The sequence below is a fragment of the Blennius ocellaris genome (genome assembly GCF_963422515.1).
Source record: "Blennius ocellaris genome assembly, chromosome: 6".
Lineage (NCBI taxonomy): Eukaryota > Metazoa > Chordata > Actinopteri > Blenniiformes > Blenniidae > Blennius > Blennius ocellaris.
The window spans coordinates 16,311,052-16,322,326 of NC_137655.1; the positions used below are offsets into that span (position 1 = coordinate 16,311,052).

The 11,275-nt window shown below is 42.9% G+C and overlaps 1 protein-coding gene across 1 annotated transcript; it reads right to left on the reverse strand.

Moving 5' to 3' along the window:
* Positions 1-851: 851 nt before the first annotated feature.
* Positions 852-2,910, reverse strand: dlx2a (distal-less homeobox 2a; the record flags this gene model as incomplete). Its single annotated transcript, XM_080498473.1, has 3 exons — positions 852-1,885; positions 2,046-2,230; positions 2,589-2,910. The coding sequence occupies 3 exons, from the start codon at positions 2,908-2,910 to the stop codon at positions 1,559-1,561; spliced, it is 834 nt and encodes a 277-aa protein (XP_080354599.1). The 3' UTR covers positions 852-1,558.
* Positions 2,911-11,275: the final 8,365 nt, after the last annotated feature.

The window sequence follows — 11,275 nt, forward strand, 5'->3', positions numbered from 1 at the left end:
TTGGATCTAGTTCCTGTCTCCCCCTTCTCTCTCTCTCTCTCTCTCTCTCTCTCTCTCTCTCTCTCTCTCTCTCTCTCTCTCTCTCTCTTAAAACCGTCTGGGAAGCGGCTTTCTGACTCCAGCGAGTCTGTGCTCTTCCATACCCACACCCGCATGTCTCCACCAGGATTGGGTTGTTGTTATTGTTGTTGTTGTTGTGCCCCGCTCAGCGTGCGCTCCTCTGGGCCTCATGCCTGATCAGAGCCCGGCTCGTCAGCCGCTCAAATAACCAAAAAAAAAAACCATCTCAGAAACCAAACACCTCCATGTAACTAACCACACCGTTAATACAGCACGCGCTCACTCCATAAATTTAACGTGAGCTACTTTAAACTCACCTAATAGAGTGGGTAACCAATCCCTGGCTAATTGGCAACCACGTGACCTCAGCATAACGCTAAGCTATTATTTTGTGCAATATTTAGTTTAACTGACATGTGTCTGCTTTTTTTTTTTTTTTTTTTTTTAAATAGGGAAGCTCTCAGTGTTTTAGTTTTAATAAACAAAACTTTAGTTTGCAAGGACAAGGATAAAGATAAGCAATACCTTTCACTCTGAAAAAAATAATGATATGGGTTGAGCCACATTTGTGTGTGTGTGTGTGTGTGTGTGTGTGTGTGTGTGTGTGTGTGTGTGTGTGTGTGTGTGTGTGTGTGTGTGTGTGTGTGTGTGTGTGTGTGTGTGTGTGTGTGTGTGTGTGTGTGTGTGTCTAGTCTATACCAAGCCTGTTTCAAATCCATGTTGAGAAAAGAAGCCGCCACATGGGAATGCACAAAAAACATTTTATTTAAATAATGTCTGGCCATAAATGAATGAAACACTGCTAAAATAAATAAGACAGAAATACAATTAAATGTGATACACTTGAATCAGAGGGGAGGACAATCAGTAGCTTCAGGTGGTTCAATGGATTTGCACCAATAGCCTAAAATTAGAAGTCAAAAAGCTGGTAAATATATTTACACATATGGATTCAGTCACGTACCCCTCAGGATATTTAAATCAACTACATAAAGAATGGATCAAGGTAAGTTTTTTTTGTTTTTTGTTTTGTTTCATCGCACAACAAAATGAGGTCATATTGAAAAAGGCACGATACAGTTAACTTGTGCTACATTTGTGACAGGTTGTCCTGCGAATAATGTTTTTTTTTTTATTTTATTTTTTTTTTTTTTGCAGGAATGGTATAAAAGTGACGGCCGCGTAAAAGTAGGCTTTACGCCCAGGCTGCGATTGCTTTGGGTAATAGTGGTTCATTCATCCCTCACATAAACAAAATAAATAAATACAAAAATAACTGTAGAAATCTGTGTCTACCATTTGCCATTGCAAAAAAAACCCCAGCATGGTCCGTGAACCTGTTTGACTCCGATAATTTCTTCTAAATGCTTGCGCGTAAAGTCTAGGTGACGCACACACGAGGTCTCTGAAATTGTAGGTATTGGCATTTGTCTTCACCAGTATTGTCCGATTTAAACCCGACGTTTCTTCGTTTGCTTTTTCTTTTTCTTTTTTTGATTCAGAATATTGTCCCAGCGCTTATGGCGGCGTTGTGGTGGTGTTGGACCAGGGGAGGCTGCAAATGCGTCGTAGAGTTCGTGGTTGAATACCAGGAGTAGTTTGCCAAAAACGAGGAAGGCGCAATCGTGTTGGGAGGGCTGTTGCTCTGAGGTAAACCCGAGCTGACACTGTTCATTCTCTGAGTCTGTGGAAAGTCCCAGGCAGTCGTTGGCGGGGACGCGCACGGTGGGGATTCACTGGAAGCGACGTGTTGTTCTGGAGGGATTTCTCCACTTTTCCACAACTTCTTGAACTTGGAGCGGCGGTTTTGGAACCAGATTTTAACCTGAGAAAAGAAAAAAAGACACCGATAGAAGCATGAAAAAAATGATTAACAGATATTTTCCGGCTCACGCCCCCCCACTTGTCACCTTTAATTTATCCCAATGCAAAACATACATTTGATTTCTGACAGCGTATAAACCCCAAGTCTTAGATGTACCCACCTGTGTTTGCGTAAGGCCCAACGAGGCTGCCAGCTCGGCCCGTTCCGGTAGAGCCAAATACTGCGTTTTCTGAAACCTCCGTTGAAGTGCAGCCAGTTGGAAACTGGAATAAATGGTTCGAGGTTTCCTGACCTTCTTTGGTTTTCCATTAACCATCCGGATTTCTGGCTCGCTCTCTTCTTTCTCTGAGGAAACATTCACATGCAATTCACGTTAGCCTATGCATGAAGGTTTCCCCCCCAGTATGGCAGATTGTTAGGGACATTTGCATAAAACCTTGTGTTTGACAGACTTGTGCACGACCACCAATTTGATTTGATCACATTTTAATATTTGAAAGCCCTTGGACGCTGTCTTTTAAGGTTATATGGAAATCATCACAAATAAGTTGAATATTTTGTCTTAATATGATGCAAATTTACGCATTATTTCTGAGCAGGCCATTTCTTTTTTAATCGTAGAGGCAATGCATTACTTATGCAACAAGGCTGGATATATTTCGATTGAAATCGGAGCAAAATGTCTTCAGGTCGGCGTCCCCACCTGTTTCCGCCGGATTAGGAGAGGGGTTGGAGACGTAGGAGCCGTAAGCGCCGTAAGACGAGTTGAAACCGAGGTCGTACGACTTTGCGTTGTATGGCACAGAGGTCGCCGCGCCGCCTTGGTACTGGTAGGTGCCGAGCTGTCCAAACGGAGACCCGGCGGCGCAGTGGCCCGGCTGCTGGCTGTTGTAATAGCTGCTGTCCGTCGCCGTGGACACGGGCAGGGTCGGGGACTCCTGTGACTTGTGCAGGCTGTGGTAATTGCTTGAGGTAATCTGGTTCGAATGCATATCAGTATTTAAGTTCTCAAAAACCCCGGTCATCTTCCAGCTGGAGCAGAGCAGCCTCTGGTGTGCCTTTGCGCCAAAACAAAAAAAAAAAAATACAAAACGCAAGAATTGCGAAGGTGCAAGCTGAAAATCACGGCTCAGATCTCGGGCGGATGGCAACTTTCTGTGAATAAAGACGCATCCCCGTGTAAAACTGTGGCGGAAATCAGCGGAAGGTGTGTCCCCCTCACAGTGGCCTGTGATTATCTGGTACTGTCGGCGATGGGAGCGCATTTATGGGAGAGCGAGAGGGAGAGCTACTGTGTCTGAGGCAACCAATGGGTAAGGGCTGCACGACTGACTACTCCCCACCGCGTCCTCCCTCCATTATTTGTTCAGGTCTGTCTGTCCTGGGGTTTTTTTTCTTTTTCTTTTTCTTTTTTTCTTTTTTTCCCACAGTTTTCCATCAAAGCATCACAATCAGAGAAAGGTGACCGAACTCAGAGGCCCAAAGAGGTTTTGATCGCCATGCAGGTGCACGGTGAACATTTTACATTCGATCCTTTCAGTCACGGAAGATTCTAACAGAATATTTCAAATTAATTGTAGCGTGCACGAATGGGTTGGGGGAAAAAAGTGAAGCAATAAAGGAAGTGAAGGAATTAAACTGGTGCAATGTTTTATTTAATTTAAAAAAATGTTTGTGTGTGTGTGTGTGTGACTTTGCAGTTGCGTTCCTGCACGCAGAGGATATTTGTGATATAATCTTTTGTTTTTTGTTTTCAAATGATCTGAACTCGGTGAAATGTGGCAGAAGCTCGACAGACCCAATGCCGGGAAGACATGGACAACGTGGACTATTCAGAGTGACACAAAATCAAATATCCTTCTTGAGTTGAAGATTTTAGTCAATAGGAGAGGACCACAGCGCCTCCAGGTGTCATAACGTCACACTGCAGATATGTATCTACTGCATTACCCTTTTTTTTGCTTTTGGTGGATAAAAGAGAAAAAAGTGAACTCTTATAGAGTCTAACTCAATTCAGGTTCTCGTGAAAACAACAACAACAACACAGAACCAAGAATGTTGGACATTTCACCATGTGAAGCGTTTGAATAATATTTACGTGAAGACAAAATTAGTAACGTGTCTGTGGTTATCGCCACAAGATGGCAGCACAGTTTCTTTTATAATCAAGACTGGCTCGGATGTTTGCAGGACAATGATGAAGTTGACCCTGTCACCCCGAGCTTTACAACGTATACAACCATGCACACATACATTGTGCACTCGAAATGCTCCAGGGGAGTGAAAACCAACGTTAGAAGTCTGGGTTTGAATGTTGTTTCAGACGAGACTGATCTCGGGTCACAAATCCATCACAGGGAAAACAACAGATCACCAAACAGTCACACAAAAACTCACATTCATGAGCATCGTCCACAATGGGCCTTCGGATGTTTCTGTGCAGTTGGAGGAAAATGTGAGTCTCTCTAGAAAAGTTCAGCGCACAGAAAGACCCCCCCAGGCCCGGCTGAGGGGATGTCAGGATGTTGAAATCTCCATGAATGGATGTCAAAGTTGTCAAATGGAAATGTTGCAAGAAGGGATCTGAGATAAAACGATGTGAATCGAGCTTCGTCTCATTTTCAATGTCAAAAACATTGAAAATTGAGGGGAAATTTTTTAAATTTTCTTTACTCCCATGTGTGCAAGTAACTCCAAGTGTTGTAATCTTGGGGGGTTGGGGGGTTTGGGGGAGGGGGGGGGGGGGGTATTATGTGCTTCCTGTCACTGCTCTGCAGCAGGACCCTTAGTTTGAGTCCATGGATGAATCTATCAGCCCATTGTTTCACTGAAATGCACACAGTCATCTCCCGTCATACTGATGTAGCTGCATGTCACTGCTCATTAGTGGAACAATGTTTCTCCTTTCAGCCACCAGAGCCAGGATGAGCAGCACTGATCCAACTGGTGACATAGAAGCCGCAAAAATACCTCCGATTAGTTAACCGTGAAGGTCACTGGTGGAAGAATTATGTGTCTCTCTGGAGGAAATGCGGGTTCAATTTGATGCATGTGACACGGTTAATGGAGTAAAGTGGAAAAACTAACTTTGCAATGAGGGGATGTGTTTTCTCAAGATCAGGGTGTCAAACTCCATTTAGTTCCGGGGTCACATAGCCCAGTGTGACCTGGAATGGTCTGGCCCAGTAATCAGAGGGAAAAAAAACAAAAAACCCTTTGAATATTGACGTCTGCTAATGTCTTCCATTTAATTTGTTTTATTTGGCAAATTTGCTTGAAATTCTTCACACATATTCTGCATGTTGACCGTCTGTATGTGAGTGACTGAGCAACTCGTTTGTGCCTCGCCTTTTCCTCTGTCTCCCATTGAAATCTTTTTTTTTTTATTTTTTAAAATTAAATCTATATATACACCGTCCTTGCTGCACAATTTCTTGGTACATCCAACCAAAGTCTATCTTTTTTTTCATTACTGTCAGTACCTTGGTTGTACGTTTCCCCCTCTGTTGCAGAGCAGCTGCTGGACTGGATCCTCCCTCTGTTTACTGACATGGAAGTGATGCCACATGACCGCACACCGTAAGCCGGTTTCATCATGCATTTCAAATTAGTCGTTCAAATAGGAGCTTATCCCGACCTGCCATACTCACACCACGCAGGATGTTTGACAAACGTTCACTCTGTACAGTCACTGTTTATTGTTGTTTATTGCTTCTGTAAAGAAAAGTAAGTGGACACGATGTGCCTGTACGGACGAGCTGTTCTTTGTCGTTTGATCGTACATTTCTCGTGCTCTGGCCATTTCTTCTTTTCCATTTATCCAAATAAATGAATCCACAATTTGAGTGTAAGATTGAAAACTACTGTCAACACTATGACAGTAAGATAAGTCAGCTTCGGTTTTCTCTTTAATAGGCTGAGTGGAGGAAATGTGGTGGTAGAAGTTGAACACCGGTGGTCTTATTGACAGTTTTACCTTGAACAATCAAAGTGCAGCAAGCAGGAAGTGCCTCTGAAAGATAACCACCCCGTCGTTTTGATGGCGTATTGATCAGCGGTGTCTGTTATCTCGGCTATTTTGTGTTGCGGCGGTTGAATCGACTCAGAGGAGACCTGCCGGGTGGCATGCCGCTTTGCACGCACGGAGCTGAGGTTCAGGAGACGTCAATGGAAGTCAGGACTCGACAAGAAAATAAAGATTAAAAACCAGCATTGGTGCCCTCGCAGTGTCCACTGTCCCTGTATGACAGCGCTGCGCCGGCCTTGAACAAACATCACAACAAAACCTGCCCATCTCAAGAAAACAACAAGACAAAGACACAAAAAAAAGCAAAGAATTGATCAAAGTTTGTTTGTTGTCAGTACAGCTTTAATTATTGCAGCGACATTACAAAGCCAATGAGTTCCATTAACATTTCAACTTAAATACTAATCTGTGTTTCTATGTGTAAGATGACTTTGTGTGAATATGATTTAGTTTTAATTATGGTGTCTTTTTCTTTCCCTGGCTGTTGTTGGGCTACTTTATGTGTCTTTACAAAAGATATGTTTTTAGTCCGACATGTTTTTTTTTTTTTTCTTTCCCTGCTGCGATTTTAAACTAACATTGAGCCACTTTTTCAAAGGACCTCGGTGTATTTACTTGTAAAAATACATTACTATTCATTCTGGGCCACTGAAATGTTACAAAGAATACACCTATTATAATAAGTCGTCTATCTGAGAAAAAAAAAAAAAAAACACTATCGTCTAACAGGGAATCGTCACCTTGGTTTGACCTGGTTCTTTTTGCTCATTGAAAAAAAGTTTGACAGCATCATGTCTACTTCACGTATTGGTTTCAAATACTCCATTCTTAAAGGGTTATATAGTGGAAATCCTATCACAAATTTAATTGTATTAACTTCTAATAGCACTGGATAATAAAACATTTTTTGTACAGAAATGCATGTTGAACCATTACAATATCTGTTGGTCAGACTTTCTGTTGCTTCATCAAAGAAACTCCAGAGGAAAATGGAGCCTCTCTGTGTTTGTTGGTCTCTGAAGCCGTAATTCCTGAACCATTCATAAAAAAGCCTACATCACAGACTTGTACTTGTAAATTGTGCGAGAAAACCACCTGGTAAATACTGTTTGCGGGAGTCGTCGGTGAAAAGGGAAAAGTTTAGCGCGCCATATCTGGGAGCGTGTGTTGGTCTCGACATTGTGCGAGGAGGCGCTGGCAGGTTTCTACCTCAACAGGCTGATGTGTCTCTCGCTGGGATCCTCTGAGCCGACCGCCTGATGGGCCCATTGAGGCATTCATCACCATGGCAGCTCAAGCCTTTTACTCAAATCACATCAGTCCGGGCTTATTTTACCTTTGGCTCGGAAGATGAAACGCTTTCATCAGATGATTTTTTTTCAACACAAACCCAAAAAGGAGGTTTGTTCATTTGTCCCGCTGTTTATGGACCTTCGGAGCTTCTCCAGAGCGCTTTATGGTCACGCGATCGCGTGCTTCTCGCAAACAATGGAAACGATCCGCCGAATGTTTCGTGACCTCTCCCCGTCGCAAAGGTTGAGTAAGTGTTGCGCGGCTCCGGACGCGTGTGGATTGGGGAAGCTTTCAGCAGGGTGTTCGCGACTGAGCACGTGTTTCCTAAGAATTAGTCACGGGCGGCCCTTTTGCCCTGCAGAGAGGTTATTTTTAACAACAAAGAGTTTAATGACGAGCAAAGGCAGACAATAACAATGGGAAGGAAGTGTTTGGTTTCAAGCTCCGAGCAGATGCCGATGCTCAGGTTTGATGCCCAACAATCGGTGTTTTCCGTCGTGTTCCAGGTCGATGTGCTTTTCAATTCACTTCATAAGAAACAAATCCAGTGTGTCTGTTCATATGAAAATCTTTCCCCCAATTACTGTACAGTCTGAAAGAAAATGAAGAAATTACTGTCGCTGATATGAACAATTGGTATGCTACTGATTCTTTGCTCATGAAAATGTTTTTTTTTTAATCTTTTATTGAATTTGAAGGACTCAATGCTCAGGTGAGCAGGATTCCTTGTATATGACATGATAGGCATGACGTAATGACCATACATCCCTGAGGGCAATCCCCATCACTGCAGCAGACATGATTTTCTCATTTTGTAGGGATAACAAAGGAATCCCCAGTATTCCCTGTGTCATCTGCGCGGCCCCGGCAGAGAAAGAATTCCGAGGGGGTCTACGAGGTCTCGTCCCTTCATTGTTGATTCAGTGGCACACACACCCACCCCCCCCACCCAGGAACCATAAATGGAAGCGGCCCTTTGTGCGAGGGGAGTGGAGCAGATTTACTGCGGATGGTCACCTTACAATAGGCTGCTGCACTGTCACAACAGGACCCGGATCAGCTGCTCCAACTTTCACACAGTATGATTTAATGCCATGCTTTACACAGCCACTGATGCAGACACAACCCCTGTCATCACTCAGGGTTCATGCACCTCGGGGACAGAGCACTCATCCCCGTGTGTCACATGAGGGGCCAGTCAGAGAAGTTCTCTCTTAATTCTTCACTATGTTTCTTCATGTATCTTTTAATTTTAAGGAAACGTTGTTCAAACAACTATGTATTTCCAATCCTTTTGAGGTCTTGTGAGCAAAACAGTTTCAAACACATTTCAAAATATGTGCAAAGGGCCCATATCAGGGTTCCCAAGCTCCAAAATAAACTGGGGACATTAGTTATTAGTGAGGTGAAAGCACCAACCACAGCACTCATATTTCAAATTAAACTAGAACATAAAGCTGAAATGACAATCTTTCAATGTATATACCAGTTTGAGCTGCATTACTGTCTTGACCCACAGGATTTGTAATTCACATCAGTCTATTTAAAGCGGGTATAACAACATCCTTTCAGGGTGATACTGTTGTCCTCAATAGGACTTGATTTCTTGGCACGCTCGCAGAAGCCCTCCCCAGCTGTACACTTGCTTCTGATAACTTGTGGGTTCGGTTTCCTCGCGTTTGAAACACAAAGGGTTTGGCCCTCTGGCCCCACCAAGACTTTCTGAACGAGAGTGGTAAATAAATTAAACCTGAATCCTTTCATTCAGATTGACCCTGAACTTGATCTTATCCTGCTTTTAATGAAGCGTCATTTATTTGTTTGGATTGCGCTGCCATTAATTAGTTTGATAGCAGAATATTGTCTCTGATAAGTCGCGGGTTTGGTTTCCTCCATCAGAATCGGTTGTGTTGAAACTTAAAGGGCTTTCCTCTTCTGTCCAATTAGGACTTACATTTCAAAGCTTCTAAAAGTCAATATATCCCTTTATGCTAATAAGTACCGATATGTACTATTAAGCAAAACATTTGTTGAAAAATTTCAAATGATTTCAAATGAATCAAAACAGCAGCAAATGCATTTTTCTGTACAAAATCTGTTTTTGGTGGAATAGCTTTGTTTATAACAAGCTGAACTTCCTACATGCTTTGATATCACTTTAAAATAACACAACGGTATTTCTTTTCTCCTAAAACTACACTTAATATTTGCCAATGTGCCAGTTTAATTGGATAAACATAGAATGTCACTTTTTATGTTTAAACGTGAAGTTGTAAGGTAAAAAGAAACTGCTTTTATAGCTATTCTAACTTATAACACGATGTTAAACATGGCGATTGAAAAGAGACATTCCTCTCACTCCCTTCAAACGAAATTCGCACGGCGAACAAAAACACATTATCGTTTCTTTTAGACTTTAGTATTTTCAGATTTATCGATTGTTGAAATGTCACACACGTCACCTTCAACTGGAAAATCAGAGTTTCTTTAACGTGGATGTAAAAAAAAAAACGAGTTTAGAAAAGAGCTTCGATCCCCTGGAGAAGACGTAAATATCTTGGATAGTGGCTTGACGGAGAGGAAGAGGAATCCGCCGACTGTTTCTGAGGCGAGCGTTGGTTTTTGTTAGTGCAGAAGTGCCGCTAATCTGTGGAGGAAGAGCTCATCACCTGCAGCCACGGCTCTGGTTTCTGTCTCACCAACACTGAGATGAGACAATACGGGGCCACGCAGCTTCACCCTCTCCCACAGCTCGTGTTTCGCCACCACCCGAGGCCACCGTGGACATGAAAGTGCTGCTTCTTGGAGGTCGGGTCGACTCGGGTAAAGGTGGTTACACACCTTTGTGCCACAACAGGAACACACGCACACAAACCCCCATCGAGCAAAACGACTGGAGCAGTTTTGTCGTTGTACAGAGTAAACAATCACACCACAATGTTTACTACTTACATTGTAGTACCAGATCTGGTCACTTCTGTATTTCTGTTTCTTCTGAACTAACAGTAATTCTAATAAATCACAGAGGACATTATTTGCAAATAATTACATTACGTGGTTGGAATCAATAGTTTCAAAAAACATCTTTACTTGCAATGAAGTAATAAACCTGACACGTACCTAGTGGAGGTTTTTTCTTGGATAGAAATACTGAAATGTGTGTTAATTTTGCTCATTTATAATCCAATTCCACTGGTGTATGATAGCACTGACATGATGAAGTCTTCTATAACACCCTGGTTCATTTGTTTTCCTATTTGCCTAATGACTGTATAAAATAGCTGCATATTTCAATACACTGAAAGCAGGTTGTGTTTTTGGTGTTATACTCACAAATGAGTGGCCCAGGTACCTGGCTTCACTTCATATCAATTGGATACATATTCAGAGTGATTTAATTTAGAGGAAAAAAACTTGATGTTAAATGCATAAAAACGTAGGGTTCAGAGGTCATTAATCACGCAAGGTTACGACCAGACCTTTTCAGTGATTATGTTCAAAAAGTGGGAGTTGGAGATTTGACTGAGATCTCTGGTTGTCCGCGAGCAAATGATGGATGTCGGAGAAGGGTGGAGAATCTGGGATGACATCAGCGAAGAGGCTTGTGATGAAGATCTGATGCATCTGTTACCAAACCCACAGCAACAGAGATGCCTTTCACATATTTTACACCAGAGCCTCCCTCAAGTCTTTTGCTGCAATTAGGAATGTGGTTTAGACCCCCCCCCCTCCCGCCCGCGACACACACACACACACACACACACACACACACACACACACACACACACACACACACACACACACACACACACACACACACACACACACACACACACCCAGCCCCCCGCCTGCCAACAACTCACACACCCATGCATACATCCACACACAGTGACATACGCTGGCCTGTCTACTGGCAACAATGCCCCACATTGTGTTGCGTTTCGTGGTTGTGGCTCATTCTGGGTTTTTTTTTTTTTTAACGCCGTCATCAAACGCCAGCCGATACATGAGGGCTGATGTCCATGTCCCTCATGTTGGTGGGAAACATCAGACTTCTTAAATTCCAGCTT